General features: G+C 42.2%; 3 protein-coding genes across 6 annotated transcripts in view; 1 reads left to right on the plus strand and 2 right to left on the minus strand.

The window, feature by feature from the left end:
- The window catches only part of LOC130189643 (myosin-11-like), a 40,147-nt gene extending 34,464 nt beyond the window's left edge, over nt 1–5,683 (plus strand). For 3 of the 4 annotated variants that reach the window (XM_056408551.1, XM_056408553.1, XM_056408552.1), the window contains 8 exons: nt 516–677; nt 812–940; nt 1,308–1,396; nt 1,524–1,647; nt 2,220–2,428; nt 2,964–3,072; nt 3,850–4,022; nt 4,710–5,683. In XM_056408551.1, the coding sequence (XP_056264526.1) occupies nt 516–677; nt 812–940; nt 1,308–1,396; nt 1,524–1,647; nt 2,220–2,428; nt 2,964–3,072; nt 3,850–4,022; nt 4,710–4,839 (1,125 nt within the window). In that variant the 3' untranslated portion in view covers nt 4,840–5,683. Of the gene's footprint in view, nt 1–515; nt 678–811; nt 941–1,307; nt 1,397–1,523; nt 1,648–2,219; nt 2,429–2,963; nt 3,073–3,849; nt 4,023–4,291; nt 4,326–4,709 lie in introns of all 4 variants that reach the window. The other variant, XM_056408554.1, reaches the window with a different exon arrangement.
- nde1 (nudE neurodevelopment protein 1) lies at nt 5,684–10,535 on the minus strand. The gene is made up of 9 exons (XM_056408560.1): nt 10,416–10,535; nt 9,957–10,084; nt 9,667–9,820; nt 9,181–9,329; nt 8,843–8,979; nt 8,228–8,377; nt 8,049–8,134; nt 7,770–7,930; nt 5,684–7,537 (listed from the first exon to the last, which is right to left on the minus strand). The coding sequence occupies exons 2-9, from the start codon at nt 10,040–10,042 to the stop codon at nt 7,444–7,446; spliced, it is 1,017 nt and encodes a 338-aa protein (XP_056264535.1). The 5' UTR covers nt 10,043–10,084; nt 10,416–10,535; the 3' UTR covers nt 5,684–7,443.
- A 590-nt stretch (nt 10,536–11,125) lies between these two features.
- LOC130190480 (pannexin-1-like) lies at nt 11,126–16,220 on the minus strand. The gene is made up of 6 exons (XM_056409915.1): nt 16,025–16,220; nt 14,576–14,697; nt 12,881–13,080; nt 12,246–12,747; nt 11,973–12,132; nt 11,126–11,857 (listed from the first exon to the last, which is right to left on the minus strand). The coding sequence occupies exons 1-5, from the start codon at nt 16,203–16,205 to the stop codon at nt 11,983–11,985; spliced, it is 1,155 nt and encodes a 384-aa protein (XP_056265890.1). The 5' UTR covers nt 16,206–16,220; the 3' UTR covers nt 11,126–11,857; nt 11,973–11,982.
- Between the last annotated feature and the right edge of the window lie 1,125 nt (nt 16,221–17,345).

A 17,345-nucleotide genomic window follows, 5' to 3' on the forward strand; every position in this document is an offset into this window, starting at 1 on the left:
CAGATTACGACTTTGCCTCCCTGACCTTTGACCTCACATCGGATCAGGAAAAACTCCCAAAAAATAGAAGAAAAAATAAGGGAAAAGGCAAGAAACCTCCAGGAGAGCAACAGAGGAGGATCCCTCTCCAGGATGGACAGACGAAGAGATGTCATGTGACCAGAAGGAAGAATTACAGAGTTATAACACATTTAATGAACATGACAGAATATATGAATAGTTGGTAGTAGGCGTGGTCCATCAGGGCGCATCAGGAGGCCGGCCCACCAGGCAGGAGGCATCGGTTCCAGCCGGGTCCAATAATGGAGATCATTTACTTTCCCTATGAATCCATAAGTAACACAATGACAGAGTGTATGACTTTGACTCTTTCTGGAATAAAACATGGAAAAGCAAAAGTTACATCACATCGTATACCCCTCGTCAATGGGGGTCCGAGGTGTAATGTGTCTCAGTTTATGCGTGAACGGGGTTTGAAAGGAACCACTGATCCGATGATGAATACCGTGACGCAGGTCCGTGAGTTGGAGACGGAGCTGGAGGACGAGCGTAAGCAGAGGGCCGTGGCGACGGCAGCCAAGAAGAAGTTGGAGACGGACATGAAGGACATGGAGGGACAGATCGAGACGGCCAGTAAGGGGCGGGATGAGGCCATCAAGCAGCTCCGCAAGCTCCAGGTGAGCGTGAAGGAACGGAGGAAACGCGGCATTTTGATTTTTAGATGTTATTTTATCTGATTTTAGATGCATCTTCCAAAATGAATGAATAAATCCCCCTTCTGAGGCACTCCTCTTTCTCCTCCCCCCACCAGGCGCAGATGAAGGACTACCAGAGGGAGTTGGAAGACGCCCGCGCCGCCAGAGAAGAGGTGCTAACCACCGCCAAGGAGAGTGAGAAGAAGGCCAAGGGTCTGGAAGCTGAGCTCATGCAGCTACAGGAGGTACCGGCACATCTCTTCAAATAGATAGATAGATAGATATATACTTTATAAATTTGTCGTAACAGTAGCAGCACCAATAAACTAAACACACGAGAATAAAATATAAAATATAAAAAACAGGGATGAAAGATATAGATGTATACAAGTGAAAGATATAGATGTATACAAGAAGTATACAAAGTAAAATATAAAATAAAATATATATGTATATATACAACATATATGCATACACAATACAATACTAATGACTGCAGTGTAAAATTAAATTAAATATAAAAATATTAAATATAAAATATATAAATAAGCACATTGTGTGAGATTAAAAGGCTTTAAATAAAATTATTAACCTCTTAACGTGTTTTTTTAGGAACTGGCGGCCGCTGACAGGGCACGGAAGCAGGCGGAGGCCGAAAGAGACGAGCTCTCCGATGAGCTGGCGAGCAACTCCTCTGGAAAGTGGGTGGAGATTTATTTTGTATTTTTTTATTTTTTTTTACTGTTGCTTTTTTTTAAATGTGTAAATAATGTCCGGAAAAAAAGACAAACGGTGACGGTCACACCCTCGTTTTGTTTCTGTGTGCAGGTCATCCTTGGCAGATGAGAAGCGCCGCCTGGAAGCTAAGATCTCCCAGCTGGAGGAGGAGCTGGAGGAAGAGCAGAGCAACATGGAGATCCTCAACGAGAGGCTGAGGAAGAGCACGCAGCAGGTGACCCGGCGGCGGCGGCAGCAAGCTACACGACCGGTCAAAAGTTTGGGGTCACCCAGACAATTCGGTGTTTTCAATGAAAACTCACACTTTTATTTATTAAATAAATTACAAAATGAATCAAAAAATATAGTCAAGACATTGACAGGGTTAGAAATAAGGATTTTTATTTGAAATGTTAATTTTGTCGCTCAAAGGCCAGTTTTATAGCTTCTCTCACCAGCGTAACTGTTTTCAGCTGCGCTCACATAAAAAGAGTTTTCAGGGGTTTTCTACCCCTCCGTTAGTCTTCTAAGGCGATAACACAATGTACCATTAGAACACTGGAGATGGGCCTCTACACACCTCTGTAGAGACTTCATTAAACACCAGAGAATAGTTATTTACCACATTAACTATGTAGAGAGAGTATTTATGATTAATTTAATGTTATCTTCATTGAAAAAAACACAGCTTTTCTTTGAAAATCAGGACATCTCTAAGTGACCCCAAACTTTTGAACGGTAGTATACTTGAGTCACAAAGGGCTCAAAACATCCAGACGCCTCATGTCCTTGTTTCCTCGCGTGCAGACGGAGCAGCTGAACATCGAGCTGCAGACGGAGCGCAGCACCTCCCAGAAGAACGAGAGCGCCCGGCAGCAGATGGAGCGCCAGAACAAGGAGCTGAAGTCAAAGCTCCAGGAGATGGAGAACCAGGTCAAGTCCAAGTTCAAGTCCTCCATCACTGCCTTGGAGGCTAAAGTGGCTCAGATGGAGGAGCAGCTGGAGCAGGAGAACAGGTCGGGAACTGAAGAACCTCTGGTCATGTCGTTACCTTCGCATTGAAAATGCGGAAGGTTATGTTTTGATCGCTGTGTATTTATTTATTTATTTGTATGCGTGTTACTCGCATAACTCAAAAAGTATTAAACCAAATCGCATGAAATTTGGTGGGATGATTGGTTATTATCCGGGGACCATTTGAGTAGATTTTGGGATCTATCGGGTCAAAGGTCAAGGTCATGAAAAGGTCAACATTTTCTTTTTACCATAGCACGGTCAATTTCTATCCAATTGGCATGCAACTAATGCCAACATGTTCATAATTCAATGCCCAATCTTGTGATATGTGAAGGTATGCGCTCAACCGAGTGCCCGTTCTAGTTATTAAATGGGTTTATGCTAAAGAAATACATCTAAAACCTCTTTGACATGGAATTAATGTGCATCTTCCAGCCAGACTGTAGTATAAATGTTATTATGTCCTAAGCAACACAACAAAGGCGTCTGGAGTTCAACTTGTGTTGACCTCTGAACTCTTTGGTCCTCTCTCAGGGAAAAGCAGGCGTCGGCTAAGAGCGTGCGGCAGAAGGACAAGAAGCTCAAGGAACTGATCATGCAGGTGGAAGATGAACGGAAGCAGGCGGAGCAGAACAAAGACCAGGTAGAGTGGCCGATTGTCCAGTAAATCACAAACACACATAACTCAAATGGCCGCTGACGCTCCGTGGGGGGTTTGTGGCTCACGCAGACAAAAGAAAGAAATGTCCATTCAGGATTCTGTTATTATGATCATTTAAAATGTAATTTTAATATATATTTTTAAATGTAATATTGGTTTCTTGCTATTCCATTTGTTTTGCTTTGACTCTCTGTGGAGCACTTTGTAAACATTGTTTTTAACGGTGGTATATAAATAAAGTTATTATAAATAAAGTTATTATTATTTATTTCACTAAACGAAACAAACAAAAGAACAAACAAACTCCTGACGCTGCCTCTCCTCCGCTAGTAAAAAAAACAGAGGCCTACCCAGGTGCATGCTGGTCCTGTACCTTATAGGTCTACCCAGGTGCATGCTGGTCCTGTACCTGCCTACTCCTACATATAACCACAGGTGCCTGCAGTGTTACTCAATTAGTGAACAATCAAAAGACTAAATATATCTAAACAACAACAATGAATTAAAACTCACAAGAAAAAGCTATTTTAATAAATCTAAATATCTAACCTAAATAAGCAAATGACCTGAATGATGAAACAATCGTTGTCAATAAAATAACTAAATACTAATATCAAATAAATTGCTCCAACAATCACAAATAACACACTTTTATGCATTTTTTGTTTGTTTGATGGCTATTTGTCGTCCATGAAACATGGGAAGTGGGGACGCCGGTTTGACGGCGTTCTGAGTGTCTGTCCTCTGTTCGCTCGCCAGGCGGAGAAGTCCAACACCCGCCTGAAGCAGCTGAAGCGGCAGCTGGAGGAGTCCGAGGAGGAGTCTCAGCGCGCCACGGCCGCCCGCAGGAAGCTGCAGAGGGAGCTGGACGAGGCCACCGAGGCCACCGAGGCCATGAGCCGCGAGGTCAACTCCCTGAAGACCAAACTCAGGTAAAAAACACCAATCCGTCTCGTCCGCCTCTCCTTCTTCTCGTTTCATTCACCTTTTTTTATTCCTTTATATTCCCGCGACGCGTCGACGGGAAGTCTGTGTATTTGTGTCTCATTTCACGCAAAAAATAACTCAACTCAAATGTAGATTTTTGTCCCTGTGGTCCCTGATTCAGAGGGTTGTAAAAAAACGAGACATTTAAAAAGGAGTAAAAATGTTCGTGAGATTTTAGACTGGTGCAAAACAAATGTGTCCATCTCTATTCCAGAGGCAACCCTGAACCCAAGGAGTAAACACAGCAGGTACCCCCACCCATGCGCTCTTATCGCTATCATTTCTTTTCATTGAGCCTAAGAGAGAAATATGGCTCCTCAGCTGCACACGATTTATTGAAGAAAAAAGGCAATCTCTCTCTTTCTCCATTTACACCGATTTCTAACGGGTGGCCATATTTTTCTCAGCGCTTGGTTTAATTGCCATAAACCGAAACTCATTTTCCTGAGCCAGGAGTCAAATGAGTTGCAAAGATAACCGGCGGGCTTTAACCTGACACCAAAAGCACAGCTGTGTGCGTTCTGTAGTTCAGCAACACAAGCGTGGTGTCCAAACCACGAGCGGCTCCTCTCACTGATGGGGTGTGTTTGTTTGTCTCCCGTGGCATGTTTTTTTATTTATTTTATTTGTAGGCGTGGAACCGAGCCCTCCTTCGGCAGCACGGCCCGGCGTACGGGCGGCGGCCGGCGGGTGGTCGAAGACGCCTCAGACGAGGAGGCCGACTCCCAAAGTGACTTCAACGGCACCAAGTCTGCGGAGTGAGGGACGTCGAAGAATCCAGATATCAGAATGACCTACCAGGGCACCGCCTGCCACTTTAAGAGAATAACGTCCTTGTTCTTCCGTATCACTTTACAATAAATAAATTATATATAAAATATATTATATATTAAAAAATATATAAAATATTATATATATAAATATTATATATATATAATATATACTCAAACATCCAATAGTGTACCGCTCTATTGTCTTGTTTCAGAGCACTTTTTTTCTTAAAGCACAATAATCAGAAGGACTTGATATCTATGGTTGTTTTGGTGGCCTTGCAGTTCCTTTTATTATTTTATTTTGAAGTTACACTGTTTTGTACTGCACTGAATGACCGACGAGTCCTTCCGATGCAGTTGTGTCCACAAACAAGTGACTCTAATTACCACGCCGCCCTCCAGTCTCCATCATAAGACACCACGACTTAACAAAGCAGACGTCATGTAAATCTATGGATCTGTAACTCTGCGTTTGACTGCCACATTGGATACGTAGAAAGATATTTATATATACACTATGCGTCCAGTCATTGCTGCTGTTAGTATCCCAACAGACAAATAGTTAGTTCAACTTTTTCTTAAAGTCACGGTTTTATATCTTTTATTAGACAAGTTCAGATACTTTTCCTCAAGCTCAGCAAGAATGTTTAAATGTTTAAGAGCCTCGACTATAAAATCACCAGCCAGATTTTAGGCAACATCATTTTCTATCCGCCCCCCCACACACACTCATTCGATCATGTTATATGTAAATCAACTGACGTTTACATGACACCAGCCATATCTATTTACTGTTGAACCACCCGCACAAGAAATAAAGATCTTTAAAACAATTGGTTTTCTCCTTTTTAATATTTCTCAGTCTCGGTCAGGAACTTCAAAAGATGAGCAGAACTTCCTCATCTCTTCAGTTCAATAGAAAAAACAACTGCAAACCAGCAGGATTAAAAAGTGGGTCCAGTACCTCAGGCACATACAGTTCAGTCCAAATACAGAAGCGGTAGCCGAGGTGCTGCTGTACACAAACACCCAGCGCACAGGTGGAGGTAGTGGTGGGTTAGTTACAGCGAGCTCATGTTAAGGAGTTAAACGGCTACGGGGAGCAGGATATCCAGTTGTCATATGTATTAAACCACAATATGTACTGGAATATGGAATATGCGATGAATGAGCCGCTGGATGCCAGTCGCGACTGCACCAGATGAACCAGAAACTTTTCAGGGAAAAACAAAACATGTCACATTAAATCAGTCTTATTTCCCCGTTTCATAATATCTCTTGCTAAAAAGGCAGGAAAAGAGTATTTAATATACGCTCTATATATACACCGACAAAAATATACTATGAACTGTGCTTCTCTCCGACCTGTTAAAATCTATTATTGCTTGGTATCCACATTGGCACCACCGTATAACTCGACGGCAGACAGGTCTCACACCGATTTTATTACGATACATTCAGCAGTGAACAATGTGCCCATCTAAACTCCTACAATAAACTTCATTCATAAAAGTTATGGGTAACACTACATCATAAACCTGTTTGACAAATGAGCATCTCACGCCTTCCTGTTCTTTATGTTCATCAGTTTTGACTACCAGATAATAATAATAATAAAGAGTCAGCTAAAACAAGTCAACGGTCGTGGGTGAAACTTTAATGTGATAATAAACTCACCTGACGTGACGTTGTGGGGCCGACTGACTGAAGAGGTGACGACATTGATGGAGGCAGCGATGGCTAATATATGAACACCAGATCCTGGCAGAGACTAAAGTTTTTGTAGCGGGGCGAAAAAATTTAATCCGTGTGCTGGAAAACAAATATTGGGGGGGCTCGGCTAAGGGGAAAATATTTCAACAACAGAGTTAACTAATGTTGACGTCGCTCATGGCTACATTATGCGAGCCCTTCGCTTAAAGAATATCAAAACAAAAATAATTAAAGTTTCACCATGTTATATTTAAATCAGATTCGTTATTTATAAATCATTTATTACTTTAATCCGTTTTTTTCTTCTCCATTTTTTTTAAAGCTTTGGTTTCGACAAACAATATATTTGTACAATCTAAACCTTTTTTTATTTTTTATTATAAATGATGCTTCAGGTTCTCGGTCCCTTCATCAGGGTCGTGTCCAGTGCCTCCTACTCAGCTCCCTATTGCATTGTCAGTGGACAAGAACAAGCTACCACCCGAAATGTGTGTTTTTTCTTTTTTTGAGTACTGCGTCATCAGTTCTGTTGATCCACCACGGAAAGAAAATCAGAAGATACACAACTTTGTTTTAAAAATGCTCCCCACCACAGTGTCGATGATGGAGGACCGTGTGAGCTGCAGTTCTGTTCCCCCCCCGCGGCCTCCTCTGATAGAAATGGTGTGGTACTAGCCTGAGGCTGCAGAAGTCCATGCGCTGATGAGGTGGGCCGAGGAGAGCGAGCGGCTTCCATGTTCAAAAAGAGTTCAGCGAGGCAGAAGGGAAGACCGCTCGGCTCAAAGTCCCCGTTGGCGACCGGGGTCGTGTCAGGTTACTGAACGAGGGAAGGTGGGTTGTCGTCTTTTTTTCTCTTTCTCTCTCTCCCTCCCTCTCTCTCTCATAGCAGAATCTTGACCCCACCCTGAGGCGACTGAGCACCCTGGGAGACGCCTCTCGGAGGAGCCGGTCCAAACTCTAACCGTTTCACTAAACTGCAGAGACAAGATGTGGCACATACACTCATGAGCAAAACCTCAGGTACAACTGAGAACATCATTGTTACTACAAATGTGTGCTGGCTTTACAGACTAAATAAAAAAATGATATAACTCCCTGAAAGTTTAAGCAACGCCGATTTTGTAGATTCCAACATGAAATCAAACAGTGCCGCCATGTTCCAGTCGTTACACCTCAGACTGCGGTTGTTGTTGTTGTTGTCCTCACCTTTCGTACTGAGGGGGGGGGCTCATGCTGCTGGCTTGGAGCTCAGAGCCTCGGTCTAAACCAGGACTACAGGGACTACCAGGGCCGGCTGGAAGGGCCGCTCTGCTGACAGACGTGTCGTAGACAAAGTCTCGACAGGACGCCAACTTTGACTCCAGATTCTGACGGGGATATAGAAAAATAAAAAAACAATTAAAAACATTGATTCTGTTCAGAGTTAACAGTTATGCACAAGGTAATCACTGCGTACTGGAGAGGCATCATCTTTAAATCTCTTACTCCAACTTTTCGCAGCAGCTCCCCCACAATGTTGAGTGCAGATATTCTAGCAGACGTCGTGAGTGGAGTTCCTGTTAGGCCATCGCCTAAAAAAAACCAGATCCGAGTCGGTGAACACGTCATAATACGTTACGTTCATATCGCCACTTTTACTGTGGTCGGCAGTATCATCTATTCACCTCGTCGGATACTGGAAGGAGGGGGCGTGGCAAAAGAGCTGATGGGTTTGGAGGGCGTGACGGGGATGGGTGGGAGATCTGCCGCGTCTTTGCCGAGGCTGCTGGACGGACGTCTCTCCTTCTGACGGACAGCCAGCTCCTGGCGAAGGTCTGACGCAAAGAAGACAGAACAGAGTCAGCTTTTTGAAAATGATGAAGAGCCACATGTTTGAAGAAAAGCATCAGTTCCCATTGCGGATCCGGAAAAGTACAATATTTGTTTCAGGCAAAATAGATAAGCCACGAAGACGAGAAACGGCAATTCAAAACAATAACGCAAGTGTCTTATAACACGAAGCCAACGTAAAACCCGTCATAAACATCAAGTCTACCGTTTGGATACACTTGAGCATACAGCTGATCAACATGTGCTCTGCACATCTTGCACTTTCACAAGCAAGACAACATCTCGAGGCCATACCGACACATTTCTAAAAGACAAGTTTATTGTGTGACTCTGATTTTTCCCAAATGCTCAAAATACATTGGCTATCAAATTTCCCTGAGTTAGGGATGATATGCATCAGTTTGCAGAGATCAGCAGTTCTTGCAAACTTGAGATGTGTGTGTACATACCTCTGGATTCATCCTTTAACCTCTGAACGGACTCGAGCAGGTTCTCTTTCTCATCCAACTCGCTTTCGAGAAAGGCATTCCTCTCAATGACATGGTTCATTCGCTGCTCAAAGTCCTCCAGAGACATGATGGTAGCCCTAGGAACAGAGAGGATGGGCCATTAAAGTTAACACTGGAGCTATTGTACATATTGGCTCTGCGTGCTACAGCCTTAACTTTGTGCGTGTGTACCAGAGACAAGGCCAGCAGTGTGATTTGATGATGAAGCCCAATGGTTAGACGATGACATAATGCAGCGCTCACATAAAATGCAGCATAAGACGTCTTAAGACACTGACCTTTTGGTCCTCTCCAGGTCATCGTTGGACTGCTCCAGCTCTCTGATGTATTTCTGCAGGTGATCTCTCACTGCTGTGGTTTGTGCCAGATTTTCCTCCAGGGTAGAGATATGCCGAAAAGCGTCAGAATGCTGAGCCTCAAATTTCTCCTGCAAACAGCACACAGAAATCAAATGAATGCACATCAATGCAACTAAAGATGTTTGAATCAGAGGATCGGTGTACTTTCCGACATTAGCTGAGGCAGAAATGCCCTTTGAACGTTCTTTCTCCTCCTAATCCAAGACAACCAGGTTTTTAAAAAAGGAAATCCTGTATTTATGTTACTCATTAATGTTTTCCTTCCCCCACGGATCACTGAACAAAAATAGCTGCATAACAGCGAGGCAGTTTTGCTCTATTTGGGTGAGCTACAGGCTGTCCGTCTTCATCACTCTTCAGTAGCTGGAGCACCAGGGGGCCCCATGTACAATCGAGGTGCTTTACCTTGATGTTTTCCAGTTCAACGCGTAGTCGGTTGTTGTTTAAAAGCAGCTCTTTGTTTCGCCCCTCACACTGCTTCAGCTCCGTTTCCAGTTCCGCTTCGTACTCTCGGCTCATCTGCTGGAACTCCTGCAGCTCCTCCTGAGCCTCATCAGCCCTGGTGACAAAACAACATTAACGACCACCAATCACTCACTCCCCCATGCTGTAGAACATGCTTGTCATTTCAGATGCCCGTTTCAAAATATCCAAGGGAGGAGAGTGTTCTTAATGTGAACGTCTCGTGTTGGTACCTCTGCTGATGAGCCTCTGACTGCTCCTTCCAGAAGCCCAGCTCCTCTGCTAGGGATGCAAACGTGTGTGACGTTGGCTCCACCATGTCTGCAGCGTTGTGTCAGGATGATGGGAATCGGAGAGCTAACTGTAAACCACAGCAACGTGAGAGCTTTTAATATCCTCTGCTCCTGCCAGCAAGAGCACAGACATCCTAAACATCCCAGCAAGATAGCTAGCGAATGCTAACACGATTAGCTAGCGTTAGTCTACAGCGCGGTGTATTTGGATATACTAAAACAACATAAGCATGTTTAGCATGTATTCATATCACGTACGAAGAAGTAAATATATGAACTGAATGCGTTTGTAACTAAGCATGTCAACTAAGCTAACGTAGCTAAGTCAGCTAGCTAAGCGACTTCGAGCTAACGTTAGCAACACAACACATTAAAAACACGAACACTCGTCAGACTCACCCGCATATGAGGGAACGATTAAAACTGTAGCTCAGGGTAATGTTTTACGAGCCGAGACCAAATGTTAAAGACTTTTAACAGACGTATTGTGATTGTCCAAACTAATCTCCCATTACGTTAAGACGGTGCTCTATTCACCAACCAAATACAAACGAAGCTTCCCTTCTCGGACGCCATTGGACAATAAAGATGACGTCGTCAACGTGTTATCCAATCAAATCACTGGACGCGCTTGAAGCTGCGCGGGAGGCGGAGCTCCAGGCAGGACACAATGCACTGAGCTGTGAAGGCAAAGTGGTCCGACCCAACAAAGAACAACAAACGAAGTGATGTCTGTCTTTAAATGTTTGACTATTATCAGTTGTATAGTGTTTATAATATTTTCCCACCTACTTTCCACATAGGAATACTTTATAATGCCAATACAACACTACCACAAAGTAAAGCCTCAATGCCCCATCGATCAAGATCAATTCATGATTACTTTTTAAGTATCATATTTATTGCAGTTTTTTGCATTGCATTGTAAAGTACAGATGTTTCTAGTTTGCTGGTCACGTGTATTCTGGAAATTAATGTATTTTCCAAGAAGAGAGATGTGGAATGTATTCACATTTGACTTTATTGAATTGGGCAATAACGATATAATGGAACATAACTTAATTGTAACCCTGAACGGTTTTACATCTGACAACAACTGTTATCGGCATATTACTCCTTCAAAGAATATGAATTCACCTTTCACATGAAATGCAGAGCGGCCATCAGTCCATCTGTCTGGACAACCCAAGGTGTTGTTTTTTTGCACATACGGTATACCAACTATTGTTAACGACACATTTATGCATACATAATCACATGTTTTACAGTCCAGACAGCTCTGGTGGTTCTTATATTACCAAACAATTATTTTTGTATATTGTGCTCCCTTTGGATAGACAAACTGTCATCAATCACGATATCTTCGACCTATCCCACGCTGGAAATATATTTTAAACATTAATTTAAATGTTATTCTAACATAAAGGACAGGAAATGGAAATTGAATGTACAAATTTCAGCAAGGAACATAGATTTTATTGTAAATTATGATTGGAAAGTATTTGAGATCCTGAGAAAAGTTTGCCTAGGTCCAGACTTTTGAACTCAGCAGAATTAAAGAAGTTGACAATTCTGTCCGATATCAGGCAAGAGAAAAGAAGCATGTAGCACAGAAAAAGATAGGAATTTGCAGCAAATCGCCTCAGACTTGAGACTTGGAATATTCTCATTTACTAAAAATAAGATATCTAAGAAGTAAAATGTCTGTTGGCCAAACTACAGAGGATATGGATTACACTGCTGTAAGGCAATACATGCATCACCAGTAACTCAAATAAATGTAAGTGCACAGGTTTGTCTCACTGATCTTCTTTTCCACCACAGCAGATCTGATTCTTTTTCTGTTGAATCAATGGGAAAGAAGGAAAATAAAAACACGTTCAGGGTTAAATCCACCGCAGTTCATCTAACTGAAGTTACACAGCTCCCACTAGAAGAATAAATCGTCCTTCTTACCTCAGAGGAATCATTCCTCGCATATCTTAGTTTCTTTGTTGGTCTTGCGTGAGCACGTCTTCTTACTGTCTATCACATCGGTCTTCACCTGACCCAGAGTTCGCAGCAGACACATGGTGTCAAAGCCCTCGTCACCAGCATTTTGCAACAACTCAAGTACCTGTAAAAAATAAATAAAAAAAGACACCTTAATTAATTTTCACAGAAAAAGAAAACGCTGTGTGTCTTTGCAGATGCCAAATTCTAAGTGATAGTATCTGCGCTTGGACCCACCTGCAGACACTTATATGATTTGAGTTCGCTCAGATTCTCCTCCAGGAATAACAGGTAGATACTGAGGTCGTTGTAGAAGGGCGTGACCACGCCCAAAGAACCGAAGCCTGGCAGCAGCTCGTAGGGCCGGAGAAAGCCGGAGCTCTGGCGAGCTGGTCCCAGAGCAGCGTACACCACCAGCGGAGCAAGAAGCGCATACACCACCAAGTTGATGTAGCTGAGCAGCCTGAAAACACCCACCGCCACCAGCTTACACTGCACGGCGGACGGCACCGTGGTGTCGTTCTTCAGCACCCCTGTACGCAGGTCGCAGGGAAACTCGTCGGTGAGAGAGGCGTGTAGGATGTAGTAGCCGAGGTAGATGCAGGCCAGCAGGAGTGTCAGCAGAGTCAGGCCGCGACATGACAGGTACTTGACCACGAGGCCGCGAGACAAGCGCTTGGTCTTCAGGTATTGCTCCACTAAAGGGTACTTAAAGCAACCCTCGGTCACATCCAAAGCACTGCAGCAGAGAAGGACATTTTGCACAAAGAGACCAGTGTTTAGAAACGCAACCGCCATAGACTTGACCTGAAAAAGATCCTTTCATCTCCTGCTAAAGAGGACATGGTCGTGAGTAATAAAAAGGTGTTTACCTCTGGGTGTCCACAGGTGAACCTTGGCTATCCAAGGATGCTAGATTTTTGGCAAATTTAATGGCACGATTGTAAAAGCGGTCCAGCTCCTCCATGATGAAGTTCAGGTCAGGGGAGAGGTGCGGCGCTGCAGAGAAACGCCAGAACAGGGCCGGGATGTACATGAGGATGGCCAGAAAGAGCAGGATGTATGGGAAGAACTGAGGGAATCACAAGAAAGAGAGAGAACAGAAGAAAGATGCATGAGGAAAAAAAGAAGACAACAAATGATTTCTGGACATTTAGGAGCAGAATGCAGACACAGCTTCAAGGTGATGTCTTCCAGTGGCCTACAAACCAGACTGTGATCCCTTTTATTTCAGCTGTAAGTGAGTGGTGGGACCATTAGGGGCCACTCTGACTCGATAACTGACCAAGACTGGTATGTATAGTAAAGAGCATGAAAGCCCTCCTGGAGACAGCCCAGAGACAGGATTAACCAGAAACGGCTAATGTTGACATGTTGACATGTTTGACATTACCCAGGCTCCCCTCATGACTGGGACTTTCTTCCAGCCGACAGACTTGTTTTACATTCTTCAAGGTGAGATTAAAAAGGATGATAGTCTCCAACAACAGGTTGGATCAAAAGAAATTCCAGGCTGAAATGTGTGTCTGGGCACATAACTGTGAAGTCGCTTACCTCATCGCCTGTCCGCCTGGACAATCAACCCATTCCACTGTCAAACAGTTTGCTCTCCCCTTTGTTTCCACATAAACACTTCTAATATGCTGTAATACATGACTGTATTACTTTTCTTACCATTTGATTCCTTAATATAATCAAATTTGTTATTGTTTATAACCAAATTCCCCCCAAGCAGGCATGTTAACATCAGGTGAAAATATCTAACCAACCATTAGAGATACAAACGTCTTGTCTGGTCTCATTGTAAACTCCATCAGAACGCCAGATCTTTAGTCACGTTAGTTATTTAGTAACTATGTTTGGCCATTTAAGAAGTTGTCTTAACATTCAGATACACGGCCTCATGGCCTCTTGGCCTCTGTGGGACAGAGTGCCCAGATGTGGGCTGAACATTGACAACGCCCCCTTTGGGTGAGCATGACGGGTGATTGGTATCTGTCTGACCAAACACTGCTTTTAAAAGAACCCCCACAAAACCATATGCAGATTTAATTATGCATCAGTCTGTCACCTCAACGTCCACTAATCTTCATCTCTGTCGCTGCACCATCCTCTTCTCCTGACGTCCCCGATGGCAGCTGCCCGCCACAGATACGCTTGTAATATGCTTCCTAATTTACAACTGGTCTCTTTATCAACTCTCTTTTAAATATTCTTTTCTTTGTTCTATTTGAGTTGAGATCATTAATTTCCGATAGTTAATGTGTGCATTAAGATAATAGTGATTAATCACCAAAATAAATGATTTATTACGTTATTAGGCTGATTATGAGATAATATCGGTGGGCGGATAACTCTAATTAACGCTATATATCCCTAAATTTCGCTATTTGCCCTACATAAGTATACCTTTAAACATAAAAAAATGAGGCATTTCTCTTTTTAAAACTGCATTAGCATTGTGTAGTTAGTTTCACGCCTATCTCATTGGTCAAGGGGCTAATTGAACGATACATTACAATAAAGTTAATACGTCAATAAGCATCTACAGCTGATAATGAAAGTACCTTGTGCAGACATAGTGGTGAGCTGTCACTTTGTTGCTGTAGGACTGCCCAACAAAACGAGTCCACATATGCCGCCTGTCTCCAAGAGAAGTTAGTGGGAGCAAAGCAGCTGATCTGGGTACCTTGGGGAGGAAAGTGAAGAGTTAATCCCATTCATGTTGATGATTCTGAAAAGAGAAAACAAACACTGCAACAATTGTCCGCCCTCCCTCTTCTGCACCCATGGCTTAATTTGTTTGTGGGTTGTTTTCAGCATATATTTGTGTCAATAATCATGCCATCCCCCTCAAATGACCCACATAGCCAGCAGACAGTAATATGTTGGCACTACGGGGGCTGTCGTATTAATATTAATATTACAGAATGAGGCTTTAAACCAACGGAGCACATTCTCACTACATAATTATTATTTTTTTGTTTCCATCTATCACATTCGGTCTTTATATAGTATGTGGTTGGAGAATGAAGCACTGTGCATTCACCTAATGGATCAACATATTTTCAGCCACTTATCAATTTAGAGTCAAATGTCTGCTGTGAGAAAAAAGGCCTATTTTATTGTGTTGTGCTGAGTGGTGTTTATAATATTGAGTCGCCGGTATAATTAGAGTGATAATAAATTGGAAACACCTGTCGGAAGAAGAGGAAAAAAACATCCATTTATATTACAGTAGACTGAATCCCTGCATCACTGTCACCCTATCAAGGCTGACTGAGCCATCGTTAATGATATTAGTAACACCTGTGCTTTCCCTAATATGACAAAAAGCCCAGATGTGCTCTCCACAGCTCCGCCTTTGTGATCGGCCATCAATTCAGTCTTTCAAAGTCAAATATAAGTGGGATTTTGGCAATGAAGCGCATGAACTCTTCTTCTTTTTTTTACCATAATTTGATAACAAAAGCTGACCACAACAATTGTATCTTTCTGTTATAGTTAATGGTAACAACAGACAACAGCGTGTACTAGGATTTATATATATATATATAATTTTTATTTATTTATTTATTTATTTATGTATATACTGTATATATATATATGTATATATATATATACATATATAGTTTTGCACTAAAGAGGAATGCAGAATACCTGCTGTTAATTTGCGTGAGGCACCTGTTTATAAACTGCCATGCCCAAAGTTCCCATCCTCCTCATCCTCATGAGCAGCAGCAGTATGGCTGCCTCTCTGTCTGGGGGTGAAGGGTGGGGTCTTAAACCACACCTTCTCCAACATTCACACCTCTCCTTTGTCTGTCCGTTTACTGAATATAACTCTCCTCCATTCATGCAAAACACATGCATTGGTTTATTTGAATAAACGTGCTGCAGTGAGGGAGGGACAACGAAGCTTAAGATAGAATGTGCATTATTCTACGTGAGGACAAAAATGTGCAGGAGTATAACCTCCAGATGATGAAAGGATGCTCATAAATTCAACAACTCACCGACCGACACCTCTTGAGCAAAAGCGAGGGAGATGAGGAACAAAGGCAGACCCACCGTCAGGAACGTGACTATTTTGTCCACCGCCAGCTCCAGACGCAGCCCTTTGTACTTGGCCTCCGTGGGGTCTTTTAACAAAAAATCGGAAAAAACATACTCGGTGGCTAGGTGGGCAATCGCCATGACGGAGGGGAACAACAAAGCCGGCGTTGTCTCTAATTGACGGTAGAGTCGAGTCTATTTTCAATTAGCTCAAAAAGAACTGAGGTTTCAGTGAATTAAAAAAACAACCTCTCAAGTAGAAAGATAAGTAATGTATAAAACACACAGCCGTTATTGTTTACTCATCTCCATTCCCAACTGATGGTTGAACCTGCTGTCCCGTTACTGTGGTCCAGACCTCAAAGGCAACACGGGGACTGGCTGGCTGTCCCGCTAGAGGTCACTACTCAGCCGTAAAGTGCTCCTGCCAGGCAACATCATGCATTATTGATGAAATACATGTTGGGACATTATTTGCTTGAGTGACAAATAATAATATGGCAGTCTTTATTTTTGAGTGACTTCTCCATAATTAAATTACTTATTAAATGATCTACATATTGAGTACTTTTAATCGAGCATAATAATGGCTCTATTTAGAATGCATTTTAATACTGGATTATTATATTGATGGTTGGTTTAATCTCAAACAATGCTATTTTGAGATGGTCAAAATAGGTTTATGCATGTGTTTAGTAAAGTATATTATTAATGAAAATCGATGTTAAAAAATCGCTCTCAAATGCAGTGAATTTAGCTAAAAGTAGCATTAAATGGAAATACACAAAACTGTATTTACTTCAGTAAATGTAATTTCTCTGGAAGGCAATTATTCAATCACAAGAAATAGAGAAAAGTGATAACCACAAGGGACTGCTACTTTTTATAAACACGAGGTATTGAATTATTTGCATTTATTTGTTGATTCAATTAAAAAACATAATATTGAATATGATTCAATATGCAATGAAGGGGAAAGTTCCAAAATCATTTTCTAGGGACATATGTCTATAGGCCAAAATAAAATATGATCACAGCTGTATCAGTGATAAATCAGTGCATGATTTGCAATCACATTTTGGAGCTCAATTTCAAAATTATTTCCAGATTTGTATTAATTTTATTTAGTTAAAAACGAAAACACTTATTTTTTTCATTCGAAATAGATAGGGCTATATAAAATAAAAAAATGACGCTATCTTATAGCCGCGTGCCAGTCATAACAATAACATTTGCGACAGCTGTGCGGGCTTTCTGGCAACAGTAGGTTACAAAAAGGTG

This window comes from Pseudoliparis swirei, chromosome 24 (assembly GCF_029220125.1).
Source record: "Pseudoliparis swirei isolate HS2019 ecotype Mariana Trench chromosome 24, NWPU_hadal_v1, whole genome shotgun sequence".
Lineage (NCBI taxonomy): Eukaryota > Metazoa > Chordata > Actinopteri > Perciformes > Liparidae > Pseudoliparis > Pseudoliparis swirei.